At 34.5% G+C, this 24,365-nt stretch overlaps 1 protein-coding gene across 18 annotated transcripts in view; it reads right to left on the bottom strand.

The window, feature by feature from the left end:
- The window catches only part of ZNF644 (zinc finger protein 644), a 101,665-nt gene that overhangs the window by 2,842 nt on the left and 74,458 nt on the right, over positions 1–24,365 (bottom strand). For 8 of the 18 annotated variants that reach the window (XM_046000058.1, XM_046000065.1, XM_046000075.1 and 5 more), the window contains 3 exons: positions 16,972–20,009; positions 16,188–16,793; positions 14,131–14,253 (listed from right to left, as the gene is read on the bottom strand). The exons of 9 other annotated variants lie outside the window; for them this stretch is intronic. In XM_046000058.1, coding sequence (XP_045856014.1) covers positions 14,131–14,253; positions 16,188–16,793; positions 16,972–20,009 — 3,767 coding nt within the window. The remainder of the gene's footprint in view (positions 1–14,130; positions 14,254–16,187; positions 16,794–16,971; positions 20,010–24,365) is intronic. One more of the 18 variants, XM_046000106.1, reaches the window with a different exon arrangement.

Raw genomic sequence — 24,365 nt, 5'->3', positions numbered from 1 at the left:
ACAAATGGCTTTTCTTCTGTTAACCTGTCACATGAAATCTCCTGGAAAATTCTAGGTAAGAGAGAACAGGAACTGGCTATTCAAGGATTCTATGAAATGAGTTGTTCCAAGTCCAGATTCCAAAAGAATAGATGCTACTATTTCAAAACCAGTAAACACAGTTCCTTACAGTAGTCAAGTGGCAATGCTAACAGAAATGTCATATAGAAAATTAAAAACCATGAGAAGCCTAGATAAATCTCATTCAAGCCGCTGGTTTCTGCTTCTTGTCACCTGCCTCTTTAAAAGTAAAATCCTGCTTGGGCCCAGAGGATTCCCTTGCTTATGCTCAGAAGAAGAATCTAGTAAGTAAAGAACTGCAGGAAATCAAGTTAAGAATGGCTAATTCAAAGCTAAACAACCAAAATCTGGAATAGAAAAATCTTGCAAATTATTAATTATTTCAATTAAGAGCCTGGCACATAGTAGAAACTCAACAAATATTTCTGGTGTAAAAAACCAAAGGAAAACCCAAATTTTTAACTTTTGACGTTTAGACAGCATATGAATGGAAATTTGTTCTACCACTATGCAATACAGGTAGCATTCCTGCAAAACACCTGTGGGTCATTTGTTTAAATGAGTATGTTGCTAAAAGTCACATGGAAATTCTTCATTGATCAGTCTACAGATGTGGAAACTAAGTTCTTCACAACCAGTAGGAAGAGTGAGGTATCAAGTACTTTGTAATTAGTACCTTCTGTTTCCTAGTTGCACTGGTAAGCAATATGAATTTAAGTGGATTTTAAAGCATAGAGCAATTCATACACTAGAAGTAAAGAGATTAGGGAACTCAAAGGGTTAAGTGCTCCTAGGTGTCAGCTATTCTTTCCCTATCTAAAAGGTAAACCACACACAATCCCTGTCTTTGTTATGTGGAACAGAGTAAGCATTTGGTTTATCATGAGATTACAGGGAGAATCTTACTTTGATGAGCTTGCTGGTTGTCAAAATTGCCACAGTGTATTCAAATTCTTTTAAAATGTAAATAAATTACTGTAGGATACAAACAGAATGAATTATAACAATCCTTTAAAAATCTGTTCACAGAATGCTAATGTTAAGTGTGTAAAGCAAACTGAGGGACAAGGGCAGAGGGTGATGGGCAAGTAGGCAATAGAATGTTTTGTCAGTTATATCTAGATGCTATAATTTTTAAAAAATGGAAATGGACATGTTTGAGATATAGAAATGTTTTTTACTTTAATACAGGAAAAAGAAATTTTCTGACTTTTGATGTTGTATGGACTCTAGAAACTGAGATTTTATGAATGAGCAGATATAATTTTAAATGACAATGCCATAGGCTTTCATAGTAATTTAATACTTGAAAGTATCATGACTTTGGAAAGTAGGAAAACTCTGCCAGCATATGATTGAGAATCTCCATTACCCAGGATTCCAAGTAAGTTTAGAGAACCACAAGTATTGGGCATCCTTGGAAGTTTGTCTATAAAGTAAGGATGTGAAAAACTTGGGACCTCTGGTAGTTACACCTAAATACCTTGGTGTCTTAATATCTCCATGATCATTTTTAAATTTCTTATCCCTTGAAACATCACTTATCTATTTTAGATGGTAAAACATGAATACATTTTACAAGAATAGTTTTTTCTAATACCAACATCCAAACTTCACCCCTGCATTATTGCCCAAACATTTTAGAAAAATCTGCAAAAAAATTAGCATTTAATATGTTAATATGCACACAAAGGGGACATCCATATGGTATTTTCTACATGAAAAAGATGATTTACACAAAATGTTTCACTAAATGAAAAAGATGATGCACAAACATATTATACAAATGTTCTTATTCAACAATTTTTATTGTATGTAAAGGGAAAAGCAGTTTTATTCTGGCCTGCACCAGGAGTCACTAGAACATTAAAAACAGAACACTAACACATCCAATTTTAGTATAATGGGGCTTATCAATATTTGTGATAAATAGCCAAAGGTTTAACAAAGTTGTTTATATTAATAATCTGCCAAATACATAACTTTATATAAAGTCTTTCTTTGTAACAGGATTTTATTTGTTAGTGTCAAAAAGTAAAAACATGCACACTTTTTTATCTCTCCCAAAATATTTTAAATCTACCAATGTTTCTATACTTAAAATTTACACAAAATACTAGACTGGTTTTAGAATCCTGATTTTCTTCTCGTCAAGTTTAACTGCATTTTAGAAAGGAACAAACTCAATCATTCGAGCCGTCCTAAGGCACCTATTGGTGGGAAGGGGCAGAAAAGTGATCAATTTTTAACTAGAAGACTGTTGAAAACATCTTTGCAGTTATCTGATTTATAAAGGATCTGATTTGCTACTGAGAGTATTTTACTTGTAAGGAGAATAAATTATCCTGTAAGGCTATATACAAAGTTTTAGAGTATACCTTTCCTTTAAAACAATAAAACAGCTGTGTGATCAAATAGGAATGAAAGAGAAATACAGTAGAATTATGAACGCTCAAAAAGAACACCATACTGCTATGCTACAAAATACAACAACAGCAAAAGCAACAACAACAACAAATGTGTCTAAAGCAGTAAACCAAATCAGTTAAAAGTAAATCAATGAGTAACACAAGAGATACGAATTCCAGTTTGTTTTCTGAGCCTTATTTAGTTTTACACCTAGAAGAAAAAGCATTTACTTTGCGCTCCAACAATATGTCCTTTTGACCTTTCCACCTTTCTTCCCATTACATACATCTGTTTGAATTTCATTTTCTTTTTAGTTCACTACACAAATGACCTCCAAATATGAGAATTTATTTCTTAGAAACATCTGAAGCTTCAGTGTGGTAAAGAAGCACATCATAACTAAGTTGACATTTACCTCCAAAATATTTTTATTTGCAGTCATCCTCCCCTACAATTGGATCTCCCATCTCATTTGTTTTGTTCCTAACTGGTTTTTGGCATCTCTGGTGTAAAGTGAAAATTAATACAATGGCCAGGTTATATACATCCAAAATAAGAGGTATGGTATAGCTCTACTAGAGGGTAGAGAAGGTCTTCTTCACCTAGTTAGCCTGTATAAGATAGTAGGTAGCAACAACAGCTAAGAACTCATTCAGGAAGACAGTAGGAATAAAAAGATGGAAGCATGTAAGACATCATTCCACCACCATTAACACACTGGTAGTGGGGTAAGTAATGGCAATGCAAGAGGTGGGAGGAGAGTGCATATGTCCCAAGGGGCACACAAATTTGAGATGATAAATAAACTCAGTTCTAGTTGCTATCATTAATCCTTCAAAGTTCGTAAGTCCCAATCATATAAAGAACTGTGCAAAGAGCATTTCTTTCCCTCAGCCCCAACCAAAAAGGGAACATTGCTTTTGGGGGGATGAGAGAAGAAACATGTTACCTTGTATAAAATAGGGATGGGGGATAGAGGAAGCCAAATTCTTATTTCTTCAGTGTACACTCTTCTCTTTGCAAAAGTGCCTGTAAGACTTCATGGGTATATGACTTGTGCAGTCACATAGGATCCCATACTTGGTAAACACTGTTGTCGTATGTGGTCTTCAAATTCTTTTTTTTTTTTTCTTTGTTTATTTACAGCATAACAGTGTTCATTGTTTTGGCATCACACCCAGTGCTCCATGCAGTACGTGCCCTCCCTATTACCCACCACTTGGTGCCTCAACCTCCTACCCCCCCCGCCCCTTCAAAACCCTCTGGTTGTTTTTCAGAGTCCATAGTCTCTCATGGTTCATCTCCCCTTCCAGTTTCCCTCAACTCCCTCTCCTCTCCATCTCCCCATGTCCTCCATGTTATTTATTATGCTCCCGGTCTTCAAATTCTTAATAGTTTTTAAATACGAGACGTTACATCTTCATTTTGCACTGGATCCTGCATATTACATAGCCAGATCTGGTTCCTGAGTACCTACCACTCTGAATGAGAAAGGCAGCCCCTCAGCTCCACCTCTTAATCTCTTGGCTCATAAAAAAAAATAGCTATTAAGAGAAAAATCATTAAATTCCACTCTCCATAGCCCATTAAAATGGAAAGGACTTTCCTACTCCCAATACCAATTTTTTGTTCCTAGGTATACTGCCATAATCAAACCAATCATTATTCCCAAGATACATATAAAGCAGTTTAAGGGGTTTATTGTCATGAAAAGCAATGTTCCCCTTCCAATCAGAATTAAGCATATAGATAGATATACAATTAGCAACCTCAGAAGTATATTTCCACCATTATTTTCTCTTGATAGTTTCACTCCAAAATTGGATATTTTTTCCTGGATCCTATATGTTACTTTCATCAATTTTTAGAGTTTCCATTCTCAGTAACTACAAGTATAACTAACCCAGAATCACAGAGCAATCATAGCAAAGTTAATTAGATCCTGCATGATTTAACATTCTACCTAGAAGAGGATGGAATGCAAAATATGTGAAAAGCAGATTTCCTTTGCTTTAAGTATGAGGTTTATTACTTAAAGTATTAATCTAGAAGAGGCAGGTAGCTTGAGTTTGGCCTACATATTAAGGATTATATTAAGGGTAGAAACAGCCTTCTATCTATCCTTGGTTCAGAGAATGAGTTCAAGCAAATGAAGGTAGCCTTTATTTAAGCTTAGGTCTACTTGGGAGAAAAAAGGTACATTCAATTTGTAGAAGTCTCTGCTATTTCAAAGTAGGGGGGATATTTGTAAAAGAATATTCTGAACAACAGTCCCTTAGGTGAAGGAAAAAGCTAAAGGTAAGTATACTTCCACACAGATTTTTACAAAGAAACCGCAAGCAGACTAGTTTTTCTAGCTTGTCAAAAGCTAAAAGCTAACAATACCCTGGCTACAAGTTATTTACTGGTCAGTTAAGAGTTAATAAGGATAGCAAATTTATTATTTCTCTGTGGTAACAGGTTAGGAAAAAAACATTTAAAATTCCTTAAGTGAGTTGGACTTGCATGCTGTTTTACTAAAGCAAAATATGCACTTACCAATATCAACCACTCTTCCAAAACTAAGACACATCTAAAATTGGAATAAACATTAAAATATATAACTAATCTGTTAAAAAACTTTTGTTTAGAATTATTTGTATATAATCACACTCCCTTGACCCCTAAAAGCCTCAGCATTTTCAAAATATCATTTTATATTTAGTAGGAGTAATTAAACACATGTTTCTGATTATAAAATTAGGTAATGAAACCACGTTACTTTAGTATTGCCATAAATTCTTTAATATAAACATGTCCAAGTTATATAAGGCGCACAATAATTACAACAGTATATCTAAAGGTCACAAATGCACAAATACCAATAGATCTGATTTTTTTTTTAAATGATTTTGAAGTATTTACACATTCCAGCCAAAATCCAAACTATAATCAAATATGGTGCTGACCGGTACCTTCTGCTTTGAATTAACTTCCAGCTAAGGCAACAATTAAATATATATTCTAAACATTGCACAGCAAAAAATTAAACTTAATCTTCAAATTCCAGACACAACAAAGAAAGAGTGAATACTATTTTTCCACTTCTTAGATACATGAGGGAACAATAGCCTCCATCAAGTCATCCTCTTGCCCTAACCTCCAAAAGAGAAAGTCTGTGTATTGTTTCATTATTTTCATAAAGTCATTTAATGGCCAGAACATGCCTTGTTACTTGTAAGGCATAATTATATCTTAATCCAGATTATAAACAGCATTAAAAAATTCATGTTAGAATAGAAATCATAGCAAACACAAAACATTACAACAAAGGATATAAAGGTATTAGACATGTTAAAAAATCCAAATATATAAAAATCTAGGTTAATACAATTGTTAAAAAAAAATCAAACAAGATATAAAAAGCAAAACTCAGAAACTGTAACAGAATGAACAAGAATGGTAGGGGACTAGTTAAGATTTTTATGAAAAACAAGTGGTTAGTAAAAAAAGGTTATCAACCAAATAGAGTTCCCGAATTTTATAACTAATGACATCAAAAGCAGGCATCATAAAATGTAAATATTTTGGGCTACAATGGTACAAAACTCTTCAGGGTTTCACTCTCCTAAACACAAATTTACTGACTGAATAAGTGTGGTTATTTGCTTTGTTACAGTGAATACCTAGATGATAACATATTGTTGGATAAGTAATGAAGTCTACCCTTTGCTTAGAAACACCATGGTAGAGATTCATTAACTATACTGATTGGTATAACCATCCTCCTGGTAACATGATTTAAAATCCGAGTCATCTTTATCTCTGTCCTCTTATTCTTCTACTTCTAACTAATCTGCCGAATTCTTATCTTACTTCCATAATATTACATTTCCTTTACATTCATAGTCATTGTCTTGATTCAGAACTCCTAAAATGACCTCACCTACAATTTCTGCACCTCCCCAGCAAATCCTTTAACTTTTTTCAAATTCTTAAAAACAAAAACAAACAAAAAATCCCCCAAACCCCCACAAAACTTCACTTTTTCCTTACTACAAAGTTAATTCCGTCACCAGAGATTAGCATTCCATATCCTTTATCCGTCCATCTCTACCTCCTACTTCTTCATATTTTCAATAAACTTCCCACTGTCCCAAGTTGCTCCCTCCTGTAGGTAAGCTTCTTCCCTACCCCTGATCCCTATTTCCATTTCAATTAGCTATCCTCAGGGTCCAAATCAAAGGTTACTTCCAAAAGCCTTGCTGGGTCCTGGCCCAGCTGAAAGTACCTTCCCTCCTCCTCTGAACTTCCACAGTATATCATGAGGAGAGGTGTACCTCTCCAATGGCACTTAAAATTTGTCCTGTATTTCAGTTATGTATAATGTGCTTCTACTATAAGATCCAATTTATCTCTGCAGTACTTACTAGCACAATGCATAAACCAAGCAGGAACTGAAAAAATAGCTTGTTGAATTAGTGAATAAATCAGACAATCAATTTTTAGTATTGTGGGCAAATAGCCCATTTCTTGCTGCCATTATAAAACATAAGGGTGACTCTTATTTACCAAATGATTAAATTATAGTCAGTCTACCGTTTCACAAGGCATAAATAAGAACATTTTAGAAACATCATCAAAATGGTTAGGATAAAATTGAGTGTGACACTAGTCTTTGAATACCTGGAAAATTTATTCTACTTGAACAATTTAATGTGCTAATGTTGAATGATGGTATGTTAATTGTGCAAATATATAGAGATATGCACTTTTAATGAGGAATAGTACTACAGAGATAAGTTAGAGCCAAGAAAATACAGAAACCTATCTTCCACTTTATCAGGAATAACTTTAAAATACAAGTTTGACCACATTATTCCCCTATTTTAAAAAATCCTTCCATGATTTCCTAAAATTTTTAGCAAGGATTCAAAGCGTCAACCCCACCTTTCTTTCATTACTGTGTTCCCAAATACCTGTAATTCAATCTTCCAGTACCTCCTGAACTCAAAAGTTCATCCCTTTGTGCCTAAATTATGTCCTTCGCTCTACCTAGAATGTTCTATTTCATCTCTTCCTCCTAAAACTACTCATCAAATCTAGGGTCTAGCTGAAACCTTATCAACTTTTCCATATTAGTGCAGTTGTACTTATCCTCCAGGATCATGAGTATGTTTATGCAGCTCAAGCACAGGGTCTTTACAGCCTCAGAGCTAGCACTGTCCTGGTATACGATATAGTAACTAAAAATTTTGTTTAAAGAATGAAAAATTTCTGACTACAAGTTTTAATCTCTCATTTTAAACATAATAACAAGAAGCAGCAACATGAACTACTCTTACTTTTCCTTTTCCTTCTTTTTGAGGCTCTATTTAAAAATTGTGAGACAATTGTGACAAATTGTGAGAGCAGCAGGAAAAAAGAACCCAACTTAATTCCTAGCTCCCCTCAAAAAGCCTCAAGTAAAATAAACACCTTTATCTCCTACAGCACATATACTTTACTTCCATTCACTTGTATATTATCTTGCATAGCTCTAATTTTAGTTTTATATGTGTTGCCAATAATGCTCTCCTAAGTTCTCTTGTAACAGGGACATATTTTCATACTTCTCCTGTATCCTCCATATAGCCTAGTCTAGAGTAATTGCAAAGGTATCTACTTTAACTAAAAGCTAGTTTGCTCCTTTAAACTTTAATCATCATAAGATAAAAATGTTATTTCTACTACTCTTTCAGGCAGAATGAATCACTACAAAAAAATTCAATTTCCTCAAGATGCAATATAATAATTTTTAAAAAGACACTGCAGAGACACTCACAAAAAGACAAATACTTTAATGCCATCTTTAGCTTTCACAATACTATTTTTTTCTTTCCACCACAAGAGAAAAGTGTTCCTATAGCACTTTCCACAATAGAAGAATTACTTTCTGGTGGCTTATCCACATGCTCAGCACCTGCACTGTGTTACACATTCATTAGCACTTCTTGCTGTAGGCCTCTATGGCCAATTATATCATTAAAGCTGAAAACAGTCAAAAGACCCTATTAAGTAACACACAATCTACTAATCCACTTAAAAGTGGATGATATGAAAAATAAAACACTGACTTTACTAAAAAAAGAATGTAGATATATTGCACTGGTGGTATTGACTGAAAGACTTTCTAGTATCAATTTTTAAGTTCTCTTTTTCTCATTGGAAGTTGTTTGTTAATTATGATGGTGGTGAGTCTACTGGTGTAGAATAGCAGTAATCCTGCATTACTTCTAAAATGTCATGGAAGTACTCTGAAGGTAATGAAATGAAACCCTTCCCCCAAATATATTTGCATATAAAAATGTTTTCAGGGGCACCTGGGTGGCTGAGTCAGTTAAGTGTCCAACTCTTGGTTTTGGCTCTGGTCATGATCTCAGGGTTGTGGGATCAATCCCTGTGTTGGGCTCTGTGCTGGACATGTGCAGCCTACTCGGCCTTCCCTCTGCCCCACCCCTTCTTAAAAAGAAAAAAAAAAGTTTTTCTTGCATTAATTTTAAATAACTAGAAATCTCCAATTTACTCTAAATATTGGAGGCCAGCATTTTATTTTTAAAAATATGATCTACAGATAAACATTTGAATACAAAGAGTAAAGAAAAATTACTTGTTGCCATAGAAGTAGTATTGTGATTTCTTAAATGTTACTATTGTTGATTCTGGTCGGTACTAGTCCCTAAGAGAAAAAGTTATTTAAGGGGAGTGTTTTCAACCTGTGGGTAGTAACTTCTTAGTAAGTAGTAAATCAATTTACTGGGTCACGACTAGCATTATTTTTAATGAAAAAGAAAAAGTAGAAATATTAGAGTACATCACATTCAATTCAGGTGAATAATGAGTGAACAAATGAGTACGTGTATTAATGTGGGTTTGTATACAGGGTCAAGATGTAAAATGGAGCTCCAATAAAAGTGCTGAACATCACTGTTACTCTTTCTTCTTTCCAAAAGATTAACATGGCTCTGTACCACAGGAAAGCATAGTGCAAACATGCATTTACCTTACTGATACATTTCCTTTCACAACAACCTACTCAGACTTTAATTATTTCCTTTTCTTTACCTGTTAGAATTCACTCTTATACTTTGATCTCAAAATATTTTTTTTTGGTTTCTTATTGCAGATCAAGTTGATAGAGTATACTCTGCCTTAAATAATTTTAAATATTTTAGAAACTTTAGGGGCACCTGGGTGGCTCAGTGGGTTAAAGCCTCTGCCTTCGGCCCAGGTCATGATCCCAGTATCCTGGGAGTGAGTCCCCACATCGGGTTCTCTGCTCAGCAGGGAGCCTGTTTCTTCGTCTCTCTCTGCCTGCCTCTCTGCCTACTTGTGATATGTCTGTCAAATAAATAAATAAAATCTTAAAAAAAAGATTTTGGATTTTAGAAACTTTAATAACCAAGGTGACCATATAATTTATTGTCCAATTCCGGACACTTATTAAAAGAGGTACTTTTCTATTACTTGGTTGGGACAACAGAGCTAACCCAATGTGTACAGTCACTCTATTAATAACTTAGTAATGCTGTGTTTTTAATACTGCCAGTATAAAAAGGATACCATTTAATTTAAATATTAAACACAAAAAAGTCAATAGTAAAATTAAAAGTCTAAAAGCATTTAATATGAACTACATAAGATTTCTGATTCTTAATGAAAATTATGTAATGTTCTTATTAAATTGTAGAAAGAATCAACCAGAAAAAATTTACATGAGCAGTTAATCTAAAGAGAACAAAACCTGAAAAAGAATTTTACTAAGAGTGCAGTCTATCTCAACTGTAATAAATTCCTATTTAGAAGTATGCCTTGAATTTACAATAAAGTAAATCCTTTGGCACTATTCCCTTTAGACAACAATCCATTTTAAAAAAAGTTAAAAAAAAAAACACTTCATAAATGATTATCCACAATTGCACGGAAATTATTAGATAAATTATTTGAACCTGCTCTATGGATTATAAATTGGATCAGTTCTGGGCAAAATGAAATCTATTCTTTTTTGACAGTTTAACTCTGTCCCAAGTATGGCTACCCTTCCATGTCTTCAATTCTAAGCTTTCTTACTTTATTATTCATCATGTTCTTTTACTAAAATTTATGAAGCATATTATATTTTAATTTATATTTGTGACCATATAAATTAGTTTTGATGTTACACAGTTCCAGCATTTTAAGTATTTTCTAACTCATGTAAAAAAAAAAAAAAAAAGATTTCTTAGGGTTCCTGATACCTAGTTCTGTGTCCTTTCTACTTCATTCTACTTCATTTTTCTTTTGTCATCCCCCTTTTCTCAGCTTTCCATCAGAGGAAGAAGGGTCGATAGATGATAACCTTCAAGAGATACAAAACTTAAAAAAAAAAAAAAAAGAGATACAAAACTTGTATACAGAAAACTTTTTATCTGTGGCTAAATAAGTGCATGTTTCTGGAATGGGGCCCACAACTTTCATAATTCTCAAAGAGGGCAATGACCCAAAAAAGATTGAGAACTATCACATCAGAATTATGTGAGTCCTCAAGTAAATAGCTAGTTGGGGAAGCAGAGGAGCATCCTTTTTGGTCTATTCAGGCTAGCTAGAATATTTACCTCCCCCAACAGACTGATAGTTCCCATAGAAGAGGCAGCTTGGGGATTTATTCTATCCTAGGTAACCACGTGGACCAGACCGAAGACCACAGACCGCAGACTGCAGACTGTTGGCATTCACTCTAGGGACACCTAAGCTTTTTCTTCAAGAGGAGGCCAGGGGCGCCCGGGTGGCTCAGTCGGTTGAGCCACTGCCTTCGGCTCAGGTCATGATCCCAGAGTCCTGAGATCGAGTCCTACATCAGGCTCTCTGCTCAGTGGAAAGACTGCTTCCCTTCCTCTCTCTCTCTCTGCCTGCCTCTCTGCCTACTTGTGATCTCTGTCTGTCAAATAAATAAATAAATAAATAAATTAATTAAAAAAAAAGAGGAGGCCACATCCACATGAATGAAGACTAAGTACCAGACATTCTTATGGAAGCTTTAGTCCTACATATTTTCTTGCATTGTTTCAGCTTTATAATCTACTTGGATTAAGGTAAGGTTTTTTTAAACACAATTTTGTATTTCTTTCATCAAAATAACATCTACATATTCTTGAAAAATAATGCTTGCTATTCGTATGAATTGATGAATCCCTTATAACAATCCAGAGGAACCTTCCAGAAACTAAAGGTTGGGACCACTGACTTACACCATGAAACTGATATGGGGAAAGAAAATAGACACCTGGAATTTATAAATAGAGAATACAATGTTCCCATTTAGAAAATGAAAAATGTCACTAAAGCGGATAAAAAAAAAAAACTTCTTAGTAGGCATAAGTAAGTAGCAAATACATATTCCATGTAGCTCTACTGGTCAAGAAGCTTTCAAAAATCAGGGGGAAAGTATCAGAATTTCTTTAAAAAAAAAAAAAAAAGGTGGATGCATTTAAAAATTTTTCTTAAAAGTAGGTGTGGGCTGTAGAAAATACCATCCTAGACTTTCTTCAGGTTTTCATTTCCTTTCTCTTTGCCTTAGGACTGCCAAACACACAATTTATATTTTCTAACACTTCTGACATTTTGGTTAGTATTAAAGTTCTTTAAGAAGTAATATCCTCAGGGGCCTGGGTGGCTCAGTGGGTTAAAGCCTCTGCCTTTGGCTCAGGTCATGATCTCAGGGTCCTGGGGTTGAGCCTGCTTCTCCCTCTCTCTCTGACTGCCTCTCTGCCTACTTGTGATCTCTATCTGTCAAATAAATAAATAAAATCTTAAAAAAAAAAGGATATTACCTTTTTTTTTTAAGATTTTATTTATTTTGAGAATGCACCCTTGGTCAGTGGAGGGTTATGCTCAGTAATTTATAAATAATTAATCCTACGTTTCGAAAGATTTTCAGATGGGGTAAAGCCATTTTTTAAATGGCCTACAAAATCTGTACTGGAGAGATGTATCTCACTGAGTATTTGCAATTATCTGCCTGAATAGTCAGACTGAAACATTTCTCTAAAGTCTTCTAAAATCTACTCCAGGCTTGTTTCTTGGATCCCTGTTCTAACACTCTTATTTATTTATTCTTCAGCAGAATGCTCCCCACCTTAAAGTGAACTTCATTTTAGGATTTCCAATTGCTTATGTTCTATATGTGGCAGACAATAGTGATTACAAACAGAGGTCTAGGATAAGACAGCCTCGATTTTTCAACTTTGCTATTAATAACTATGTAAGTTTGGGTAACTTGCTTAAGTTCTCTAAGCCCCAGTGTCCTGTAAAATTATTGTACCTACAACTCATACAGTGGTTGTGAAGCTATATATTATGCATGAAAACTGCAGAGCACAGTGCCTGACACATAGTAAATTGTTCAATAAAAGTTAGTGATTATGATAACAATGATGAATTTCTGTTTCCACAGTCTTTTATTTTTATTGCCTTCCTGCTTCTAATGTCAGTAATCACCTTCCAAGCCTGAGGAAGGTAGGAGTAATCTCACAAAAACTAAAATTTCACAATAAGAGGTTATAATCCAGTAAAGTAAAACTCACTATTCTTTTTAAAACAGTCAACGGTCAACCCTGGTCATTTGTGTATCAAGTAAAAGGATAAAGCAAAGAAGCAGAAGAAAGAAAGACATTAGTATGAATACAAGTGTTTCTTTGGTAGCAAGAACATATTGGATATAAGCCATAGGAAGACATGAGGAAGAACGAAAAAGTTGGGAAAACAACAACTAGAAGAAAGCAGAAAGCGGTTATCTCAAAGAGCAAGAGAAATAAAAGAGACTGGAAGGAGAATTTTAGTCAAAAGGATTTATGTGGATATATTTAGGAAAGAAGGTATATTTTAAGACGTGAGTGAAATGGGATTTGCTAAAGCAGGGTAGCTTGAAAGGCTACAAATGAAAAGAGCAAGGCATTTTGTAGGGTAAGAAGCAGTATTACATGTGAGTAAGTTAATAAAATTCTTCACAGGCTAGCAATATGAAGAGGTTATCTGCAAGGTTGGGCTAACCAACCAAAATAACACAGAAATGTGCATGCTAACATTTATGTGCTTGGCTGTATTTATTAATCCTAAACATAGTTTAGGAGCACTAAAAGAAAAATCTATTCAGTTGTCAACATGGGCCATTGTTAAGGCTTGTCTCTTTAAAGACCTGATCTATAAACTAATGAAAATTCCTTAAATTTTGCTTAGTTTTCTAATCAATCTACATATTTGAAATTTCACAATAATTTCCTTTCCTAATAAAGCATTTCCTCAAGCTAGAACTACAACCTATTTTACCAAAGAGAGGTGCCTTACTGGAATCCACTAACAAAAATAAATTTTAAAAATCAAAAACTGTATAATTTAAAAATCAATGGGAGTTCTGTAGACTCAAAACTTCCACACCTCTGTTGGTTTTCTTTTCCCCCAAATCAAGTCGATAAGAGCCAAATGAAAAAGAATAACTTCCTTAAAATTATATCTAATAGTTTACAAGTTGCTGAAATTTAATGTATATTCAGTCTCAACTGTGCTTACCAAAGAAAGCTATAAATATCAACTGAGCTAGCACCAGTCTGGTGAGAAAAAAAGTGTACTGTACCAAGCAGACTTGCTGTGTTATCTGTTCAAACATACCTGTACCAGTCAAAAGTCCAGCACTCTTCTTTCGTGCATAAGCGCGTAAGTGGTTGGACAGGCTAACAGCACTTGTAAACGTCGTATTGCAATGCACACATGTTCTAAGCTTCACAGGCATACCTATCATTCAAAAGAAAACTATAATCCAGTTCTCACTTTAAAAAGTGAAATTTTCTTAGCTAAAAGCGTGAAGAAAAGTACCACAGTAAGGATGGTTTAAAAAACGTTCATTGAATTAGCTTAACTTAAAATAAGGAGGGGGAATTAAGTTAACTATGATTAGTTTGTTGTTAGTATTTAGAGCCAACCCATGCTCTCTGGAAATGTGGAAGAGGAGTGCCATGAACCTCTGAGCTCCTCTGGATTTAACACCTATTATCACTTTCTTGCAGATTTCTGTGTTACGCAGATCATTTCCTAAACCTAAAATACAATCCTGTGATTTGAAGAGCATAGTTCAGTTGAGAAGTTTCAAAGCTTACAACATTACCAATAAAAAGAATTAAAAAGTCTAGTTGACAAAGTGGTAATTAAAGTGTTTTACCCACAAAACCGTAAAAGGCTCAATACTAAATTAGGCTTTCTGATGAAGGCTGGGAGAAAAGGTGGTAAAACACACCATTGAGCAGCTGTTAGACACAACATTTTATTCAGGGCATTTTATGTTCATTACTCTGAATGCGCAATCAATAATGAAAGTTAATGATTTGAAGTTTTTTGCTAAAATCTCTGCGCTAAATAAATGTTCAACAAGCTAACATCTTAGTCATCACAGGAAAAGAAAACATGTTGAAACAGTAAGAAACTCCGAACTTCAAAGACAATCCTCACTCCCCCAACACCTTTCAGTTGGTTTCTTCAACAGTAACTATGATAATCAGCCACAAATACACTTTCCATCTCTCAAGTGTACCACACCTTAGTCAACACAGCTAACACACCTTTCTTACATTTTCTCCTTCTCAAAAAGGTTGAAGATTTGACTTTGAAAGACTCACTTCATACAAAAGAAAGAACCCTACTAACCACAAACCCATACAAGATAGTTTTGCAGACCACTTATAACACAAGGTAATCTTTCCTTAAATCAAAACTGCATACAAATATCTGGGCTATCCCAATGTCTGCCAAAGCAAGCAAATCAACATTCATTATAATGAATAATTATATTCATTATTAATCCACTGACCAGTTACTTTTACCTTAGACACATTCAACTCAGGGCTAAGTTATAAGACCATCTAAGTTCGTTTTCAACATTTTTAGCCTCCAAAAGAAACCTACAAAGACACTTAAAATTTTTCTAGTCTAAAAGTATAAGCCAGACTTAGCAAGAACACATACAGTTTTCTATTTTACCTGCTACATCACTTGCTGGCACACACAGACTATTCTTTTGAAAAGGAAAAACTACTGGTGCACAAGCACTAACCTAAACCATCTGTTCTGTTCCTTTAGACCACCACTGTAAAATCTAAAACCCCAAACAAATGCTTTATACTCACAACAGTTCTCCAAAACCATACTATCCCACAATATAATGAGGAATTGGAGAGGGAGACGTTTCTTCGGGTTAATCACAACACACAACAGACACCAGTCCATTCAGTTTAAAGAGTCTATTTTTTGTTTGTTTGTTTATTTGTTTGAGCAGAAGGAAAACCAACAGGTTTACAACACATTATCACCTTGGAGCACTGGCATATGTAGGACAGGTATGCCATTTCAGTAACGCTACGCTTTTTGAACAACGTCGACCTCCCATCCATAGGACCATCCCCCAGCCATAGCAAATTTTATTTTTACAGATCACCTTTTTATTTGTTTTTGTTCTCACCTTACATTCTGACCAAGAAATGAGGCACAGAGAATTCAGTGCTGATGAGCATCAACTGATGACTTATATAGAAATGACAGTATAACCAATCTCTGCTCTGCAAAAAAAGCAGCTTAAGTAAAGGATTCTAAGAAAGTATTTTCTACAAATATTCCATACAAGTAAGCATAATAAATTGTGTTTAAATTCTATACGACAGTCATGGGCATCCTCTTACCTGAGTGCATAGTCAAATCCATCCTTTGTGGCTGATACATCAACGGACTGTCTTCACTCAATGGAAGAACACACTTCTGAACAAATCTCTTCCTTGCAGTTTGATTATGAATTTTTTGAGGAGAAATAGCAGAATTCCTTTCTTCTCCCATCCTTTTATTTTTTAGCAGTTCTATCAGTGTAATAGACTGATTCTTTTTTCCACTGGGCAGTTCTGGTTTTGTTTCATCGTATTCATTTAAGAAACTCAGCCCTTCTTCTTCTGATGCAGACACTGATAAAGCTTCAGTCTTTAGGCCATTACGGTATGCTTCAAGAGGTATAACATTTTGAGATAGAAAGTCATCACTTGATGCGAGTTTTTGAGCTACAAATGGTCTGGGAATAATACGACGACTGTTCAATGCTTTCAAGATCTTTTCATATTTTTCTTCATTTTGCATCATCTCATTCAAAACACAGATTGGAGATTTGTGAGCATCCCATTTGGTCTTTCCAAGTCTTTTCAGATGGCCTCTAACATGATTCGATAATCCAATTTTAGTATCAAACCAACCACCACAGAGCTGACAAGTGTGTTCAGAAGTGGTTTCAGACTTCTCTATAGCTAAAAAAAATTTTTTAAGAGTAACATCAGAATCTTTTATAAAGTGATCATCGTAAAGCCAACTAACTCTGAAATACAAAATTAGGTGATTCTAAAAGACCAAATTTGAGCAAAACCTTCGAATCCTTTGAACTTGAATACAGACATATTAACCCATATTATCTGCATGGAAACTTACCTTTTCTAACTCGCTTAACAGGTGTCCCTGTGCCAGTTCTTTTGAAATGTTGCATTTTGTCACTTGTGGCTATTTGTTCTGGTGATACAACATGTCGGGCTTCATAGCTTAGTCCAGCTCTGTGAAGATGTCCTCGGACATGATTTGACAATCCAACACCTGTTTCAAATGTTGCTGGGCAGTAAGGACATGATTTCTTCTCAAGAGACAAATCAGTCCAGTGAAAAACAGAACTATGCTTTGACAATGAAGTTTCCGCATTTTCTAAATGCTGAGGATCATGTATGTCATGCAAAAAGTTATTAGTTCCAGAATCTTCATAATATTCAAAATAAAAGCCATCATTTTGATCATAACTAAGGGTAGCATTTTCTCCAGGCTCTTGACCTTCCACCTTGCTTTTAAACAGTGGGAATAAGTTTACATGTTCTTGATTAATATCATTATAGGTTTCATCTTCTATAGCCTGTGTAGTGTAGTCACCTAGTTCAACATTATCCCAGGAACTTTCATCTTCTGTTTCATAGCTATCTTTCTTCTCAGCGGAATTAAGTTTTTGCAGAACAACAACAGTCATTTTATGCAAGAAATCTGGATAGCTATCCAAGTCTTCTCCTCCAACAGAACTTTCCTTCTTAGACTCCTTAACTACTCTCTTTACAGCTACACGCCTGTGTTCTTTGAAGCTTTCTGGCCTTTTGGTGTCAGAGCTTTGAGGGTCTGAAATGAAACTATTGTTGTGAGAATTACCTGATGACGAGAACAGATGTAAAGAATTTAATGAACTGGGCTCTTCTTTTTTGAAATGTAGAGGATATGATTCACCTGATTTTTTGATCATCCTATAGTTTTCATATTTGTGCCTATATAAATAGTTGCTGTTTGCCTTGGCATTAGATTTTTCTTTTGCTGCTTGATGGAAATACTTCGGTTTTTGGTCAGTGCTGCTTTTAATCGTAACAGTCTTGTGAGAATTGTTTTGATTGCACACGTTTACACCTGACTGGGCAATGCTTTTCCGAGCTTTTTGTATTCTGTGTGGTCTCTTATGGAATTTGGAAAAATTACTTGATTGTGAGGATGATCCAAATGTTCGCTTTACATCTTGTTTTAAAGCAGAGTTCTTTGGAAATGTGGTTGACTGCTGTTTAATTAATGGTTTAGTGCTATCAATATCGATAGGTTCTTCGAGAATGTCACTTTTTCTTTTATCAAGTCCAAGAGGACTACCAAATGAATCAATGCATGATGATGAATGCAAGTACTCCATGTGTTTTTTTAAAATACTTCTGGCAGAAGTAGTAAAAGGACACATCTTACATATGTAGGTGGCTGATTTTTTGGATGATCCTATAATAGAATCTTTCATGAAAGTCTTTTTTTGCGTTTTTCTCTGGGCTACATCAGAACTGACGATAGGGCATTTTACCACTGCTCCATGGGCAATGCCTCGATGGCATTCTAATTCATTTTCTGTCACTGCCATGAAGTTACACTCTTCACAACAGTAGTACCTTTTATCTTTTTCATGGGTTTTAGCATGCTGCACAAATGTCTTAGGGCAATTGGTACCAAACACACACTGTGGGCACTGTAATCGTGCACTTCTTCCTTCATCCTGAAGTTCTTTCAATTCACGAATTTCCTCCATCAACTTCTGTCTTCTTTCTTGGTGAATAATCATATGCTTTAGAAGTGAGTTACGATCTCGAAATGTCCGTCCACATTCTCTACAAGCATATGGCCTTGGGACATTAAGATGGCGAAAATGGCTATTCCCATCTAAATGATACATCATATGCCTGTGGAGGTGCTTTTTCTCCCTAAAATTCACATTGCACTTTGTACAGGGGTAGAACGATGGCTCTTCAGTGCTGAAAGTAGCAGGTGACTCGGAATCACTTTCTTCACATTTCTTTTTTAAGGTATTTGAAAGAAAAGTGCTACTATGAACAGGTGAACTGTCTTCTCCACACTTATCTGGGTTATAAATTAGATGCTGAAAAGCATCCACAGATTCCAAGTCTTCATCAGTTGATTCAGGCTTCACTTTTGATAATGCATATTTCTGTGAGTCTATTGCTTGTAGTTCTTCATTCTGTTCCAGAAAGTCTACCTCTAGCATTTTTGACTTATTGGGTATACAATTAGAATCACTAAAGCAATCCTCAGTATAACGAGTAATCTTGCTTACATCCATTTTTCGCTTTCTCTTTTTCTCTAGACCTACTTTAGAGTGAACTGGAGCTTTATCCACTGTGTCTTCATTAGTCATAAGAAACTGAATGAACTCTTTTTGGGGATCCCAGTTTGTATCATTTTCTGACCTAAATTCATCTGTACCTGAGGAAATTCCTGTCAATGTATCGACACAATCATCTTTTATCAATAAATCATCACTATCCTCACCCACCTCTACTTGGCTTATTAAAGTGCTCTCTGACTTTATACTACTCCCTACTGAATTCTGAATGTCACAACCAACGGAAGCAGAGGTAGGTAGTTTTTTAATGGAATGGGTTGGATTTTTAGCATGTGCTACATCTGATAACAAAAATAAAACTTGGTGTTGACTTGCTTTTTGTGGTGTAGATAGTTGAAGATCAGGTGCCACCTTCAAAGTTGAACAAGATTCTGTTGTTGGCTGATCCACAGGTTGTCCAGTGGTTAATGAAACACTGCCTTTATTCATATTGGAAGTCTTAGCTAAGGAGGAGTGTAAAACTGGTCCATTAACAGCAGCTCCTTTAGGCAAGATAAAGTTTTCACTAGAAACAGTAGGAGCACCAGCATGTATAAATAGAGTAGACTGGCCTCCACTTAAGGCTTTTTCAGATTTGTCCTTTGACAGTTCTTCAGGCAGAGTGAGCGTATTATTTTTCTGAAATGATGTTTGACAATCTTTTGGTTTATGAACTCCACTCTCTTTGTCTGAGATAAAACTGTTGTTATCTAGGAGTTCTTCTTTAGCACCAGTAATATCGGTGTTTATCTTCACATCATCCATATTGTTGGCAAGCCCATTTAACACATTTAGTCTAGAAAATGGAAGAAAAAAAATTTAGATTTGCATGAAAGAAAAAATTCTTTTAGAATGTATGGAGAGTTCAAAGCACACATTTTTATTAGTGTAACTCCACTGTTTATAACAAGATCCTAATAATTTTCTAAGAATGAAGAAACACTTTACAAATTGTGAAAGACTTTAAAAGTATCTCAAAGGTTAATTTTTTTCTTGTGCTAAGCAACAACAACCCCATATTGCATATCTACAAAATGTCTAGGGAACAGCAACATTAGAATTGGCCACATTATACTGGAATTGCCTGTCTCCTTGGAAGAATGTAAGCTCTTCGAGGGAAGGTACTGTACACAGTCACTCTCCTATCTCTAGAATCTAGCGCAGTGCTTGGCACAGGTGCTTAGGCAGTATTTGGTGAATAAAGTACTACCATGTTGAATGAATAAAAATACAACTGTAAAATCAAAGCCAAAGTATGCAAGAGGGAAAACAGTTTTCTTCCTATGAAATGTAGACACCCCATTCAAATAATGCAAATTCGATCATGGTTCTGACTTCTTGACCCAGCAATGACAGCAAGGCCTTCAAGATGTCCAATAATCCTCAAGTACAATTTAAAGAACCTGCTATTTGGCAACCCTAGGTATGAACTATCTGAAGTGCTAGATAAAACTCTGTACTTCTTTTCCTTTTGTACAGGTAGCAAGTACAGTTTATCCATTCTCCAAGTATTTACTGAGCCCTTACCACGTGCCAGGCACTGCTTTATTATTGGGGATACCAACAGTAAACAAGACAGACGAGGTTCCTGCTCTCTGATAAAGAATAGTCTCCCACTTCCCCCCCTCCCCGCCACGGTATTTTTAATTTGTATAACAAATAACACTATTTTAAGACAGGAGGAACTTAATATTTAGAAATTAAAACATTTTCAATATAGTTCATTATTTCTAATATCTTTCATGGTACTAAATACATGCTCTGTAAAACATTAAGTCTAGTTAAAGAATAAAAGAATTATTTCTAATTACTTTCTTATTTCACAATCTAGAATAAGCGCTTCTAAGTATGAGCTTACTCCTTCCACAAGATGTGTTCTTTAATACAACAAATATTACAAACAAATACAACAAATATCTGTCTTTGGCATTATTATTTATACCAACAATTTTTCTGCCCCTCATAGGCCTCAGAATTCTGTTTTGAGATTGGCAAACTTCCACAGTAATAAAAATAGACGTCCAATAAGATCATATTCAATGATATCACCCCAAAATGGTGCTAATGCAGCACCCAGCAGGAGTCTCTACATCACATACACAGAAGTTAAAAATGGGCAGCACATAAACATGTGTTAGGGAAGAGTGTGCAAATGTCAATGAAAAGAAAAGCAAACCTTGATGCTATAACTATTACCCATCCCTGACATTTCTCATGAAATTACATAGAAAAAGTAAAACGTTCAAATAGGAACAATCTCACAAATCTGAAGTGGACAACAGAATTTTTAAAGAACTAGCCTGCAAGACACTTACTTTGTATTCCTATTTATTATAATCACAGAGGTAGACAAATATATGCTCAGTCAATTTGAAAGCCTATATTAGTATTTCTCAACAGGAAGCAATGCTGCTAACGAAGTGGTAAATTCAGTGTTAATGAGTGGCTTCACTGTTACCACCTCAGAGGTAAAACCTTCTATGTTCCATGTTCCACCCATCTGTTCTGGTGTTAGAGGTTCAGAGATGGAACAGACGCTTCCCATTTAAAGCAACTTCATTGGTACCCCCTGAACAGCAGGGTGACAAACTATGAGAATATCATGTCTGCTTGGAGACTGCATTCTCATTAACCAGAATGGCTTTATAGGAGCCTTCCAAAAGTTCACATTCTAAAGATACCAAACTGTTTTGCTCAGAAACATAGGAAGAATATATGTATATGACATCTTCTGTCTATAAAATACATCCAGCAGAAGGAAAAACAAAAGATCAAATTAAATATTGTTAAAATATAAAATGAAGTCTTTAACAAAGTTTTCTTTCACACCTAAAGAAATATACCTTATCTGTCCCCAAATTAATGATTACCTCTATTCAAAAATAGGTTATTCTTTTTCAGAATATTTATTAGCACATTAATATTAAAAATGTACTCCATCAGTTAAAAAGTATGCTATAAGAAATGGCTCCTAGCTAGTATCTTAGCAACAATAAAAATTTTTTCCTAGTTTAATTTTCAGAGTATATCTTAACTAAAAAATGTTAAAAATACATTTTTTCTTAAGAATATTCAAAACTTATAGCTGTTGCATTGAGATATAATGCAGAACACTGAACCATCAAAATACTTTGCAGTAAATAATGGATCATCAAAATTTTTGATGATCTTTGACATCAAAAATTATTTCCCTACATTCATGGATGGTTATGTAGCATGTAGGCAAGAAAGCATTTAACCTACAAGTTAATTTCACACTTACAAATACTTTTTCCAACTATCTTTATGTAGTTAAATATATGTAACAGAGCCATCAACACCAGTTTATGTTAACAGAACTAAGTGGGGGACATATGTGAGGGTAGACATTATTCAGTAAGTTCAAAAAAGGGAAACTAATAAATTTAAATAATCAAACCAATGTTATATTGTTTCGACTCCTTAAATTGCAGTGACTCTGCTATATCAATTAGGATATTTTAATAAAATGCTTAGATATTTTTACTTTATCCTCCTCCATGTAATCATATAACCATAGAATTTTTCTTTTAAATGAATTTTAAAATATTCCTTAAAAAATTCACACACTTTATAAAAAGCTGTAAATGGAACTTTAAATCTACATAAAACATATTTCAGTTTCTTGAAAATCATAATGAGTTCTACAGCTATAACTGCCTGTAGTTATATACTATGAGCATTAAAAAAAAAAACCAGTACAAAGGTCAGATCTATCTTCAAGATGACAGATCATCACTTTTATGCCTCAAGCTAGACTTATTGTCTTAGAAATTTCAAACATCAGTATTTTTGCAAACTATCAGCACTTGCTATAACACCCTCACTACACTACATCTTGAGGTTACTATAGAAGAAATGAGGTGATAATTGCATATTAACATAATTATTCTGTAATCCCTCTGAGCAAGCTTCCTAGGTCACTCAGTAATTCAGATTAGATACAACCTTCCTGTCATCAAATCTATGCTGTCCACTTTCTGTTCATGAATAATTTTTTATAGAAAATTAGCTTAACTTCATTCTTTTATGTACATTATTAATTGTATTTATTGCTAGTAGGTTAATATTTTGTGGGCACTTATTACATAATACCAACCTTTGTCATGTAGTATAATTTCATACTAAAATATAATACAATTTGCCCTCATTCCATATTAGCTCATTAATAGCTATATTACAAACCTATAAATAAATTATAATGTTGCCTACTAGCTGAGTTACAGTTAAGATCTGTCAGATTTTCACAAACCCCATGTTCATTTAAATTGTCCTTGAGAACACATGACAACTTCAGTTAGTCATATATAAGATTGGGTCAAGAAGAGAGAAACATTCACAACTGTCATTCTAATTGCAAAACAAAACTTAATTAACTGAAATACTATATCTATAATTACTGTGATATTTAAGTTTATATGTATGTACACAGTGTACAAATATATATATGCAAGCCTCACCTAATATATAATTCAAGTGAAGACAGAGTATACTATTTAACCATATCATCTAGGCAGTATCCTACTCTGGATATCATTGAGAGAAAATACTAAAAAAATACAGAAATTCATTAGGGTATCCAGCATGCCACACGATGAAATAAAGAGAAAACTTGGTATGCGTAGCCTAGCAATTAGCCAATACAATTAACAATCTTCAAATGTTCGAAGGTGTGGCATATAAAAGATATGATTAATGTGTCTGAATCACAAAGATGGATTTCATCTCAAGATTAAATAAACTAAAAACAGGAAACAGTCAACCTATTGCAAAGGGTTGTGTAACACAATAGTGAACTGAATGGCTCAGCAGTTTAGATTACTGTCAGGAACACCTGTAGAAGGTAATATGGCACCGGCGATTGGATAAGATGATTTCTAACATCCTCTCTGATATGTACTATATATGTTAAATTTTTGGTTATTACATTAACATTTAACATTACTTGAAATAAGGAGCTAAAAATGAAGTGAAAATTATACTATCGGACTTTAAAAAGATCCTCTAAATTCATAATGACTTGAAATAATATTGTAATTGTAGTATGTTGATAAGCTGATTCTTGAACAATGATATGGTACTAAATGACTAACACACCAAGGCCACAGAACTATCTACAATCATGAAAACTACA

The sequence above is a fragment of the Meles meles genome, chromosome 1, assembly GCF_922984935.1.
Source record: "Meles meles chromosome 1, mMelMel3.1 paternal haplotype, whole genome shotgun sequence".
In the NCBI taxonomy this organism is placed as follows: domain Eukaryota; kingdom Metazoa; phylum Chordata; class Mammalia; order Carnivora; family Mustelidae; genus Meles; species Meles meles.
This window is presented reverse-complemented; position numbering and strand designations above follow the sequence as displayed.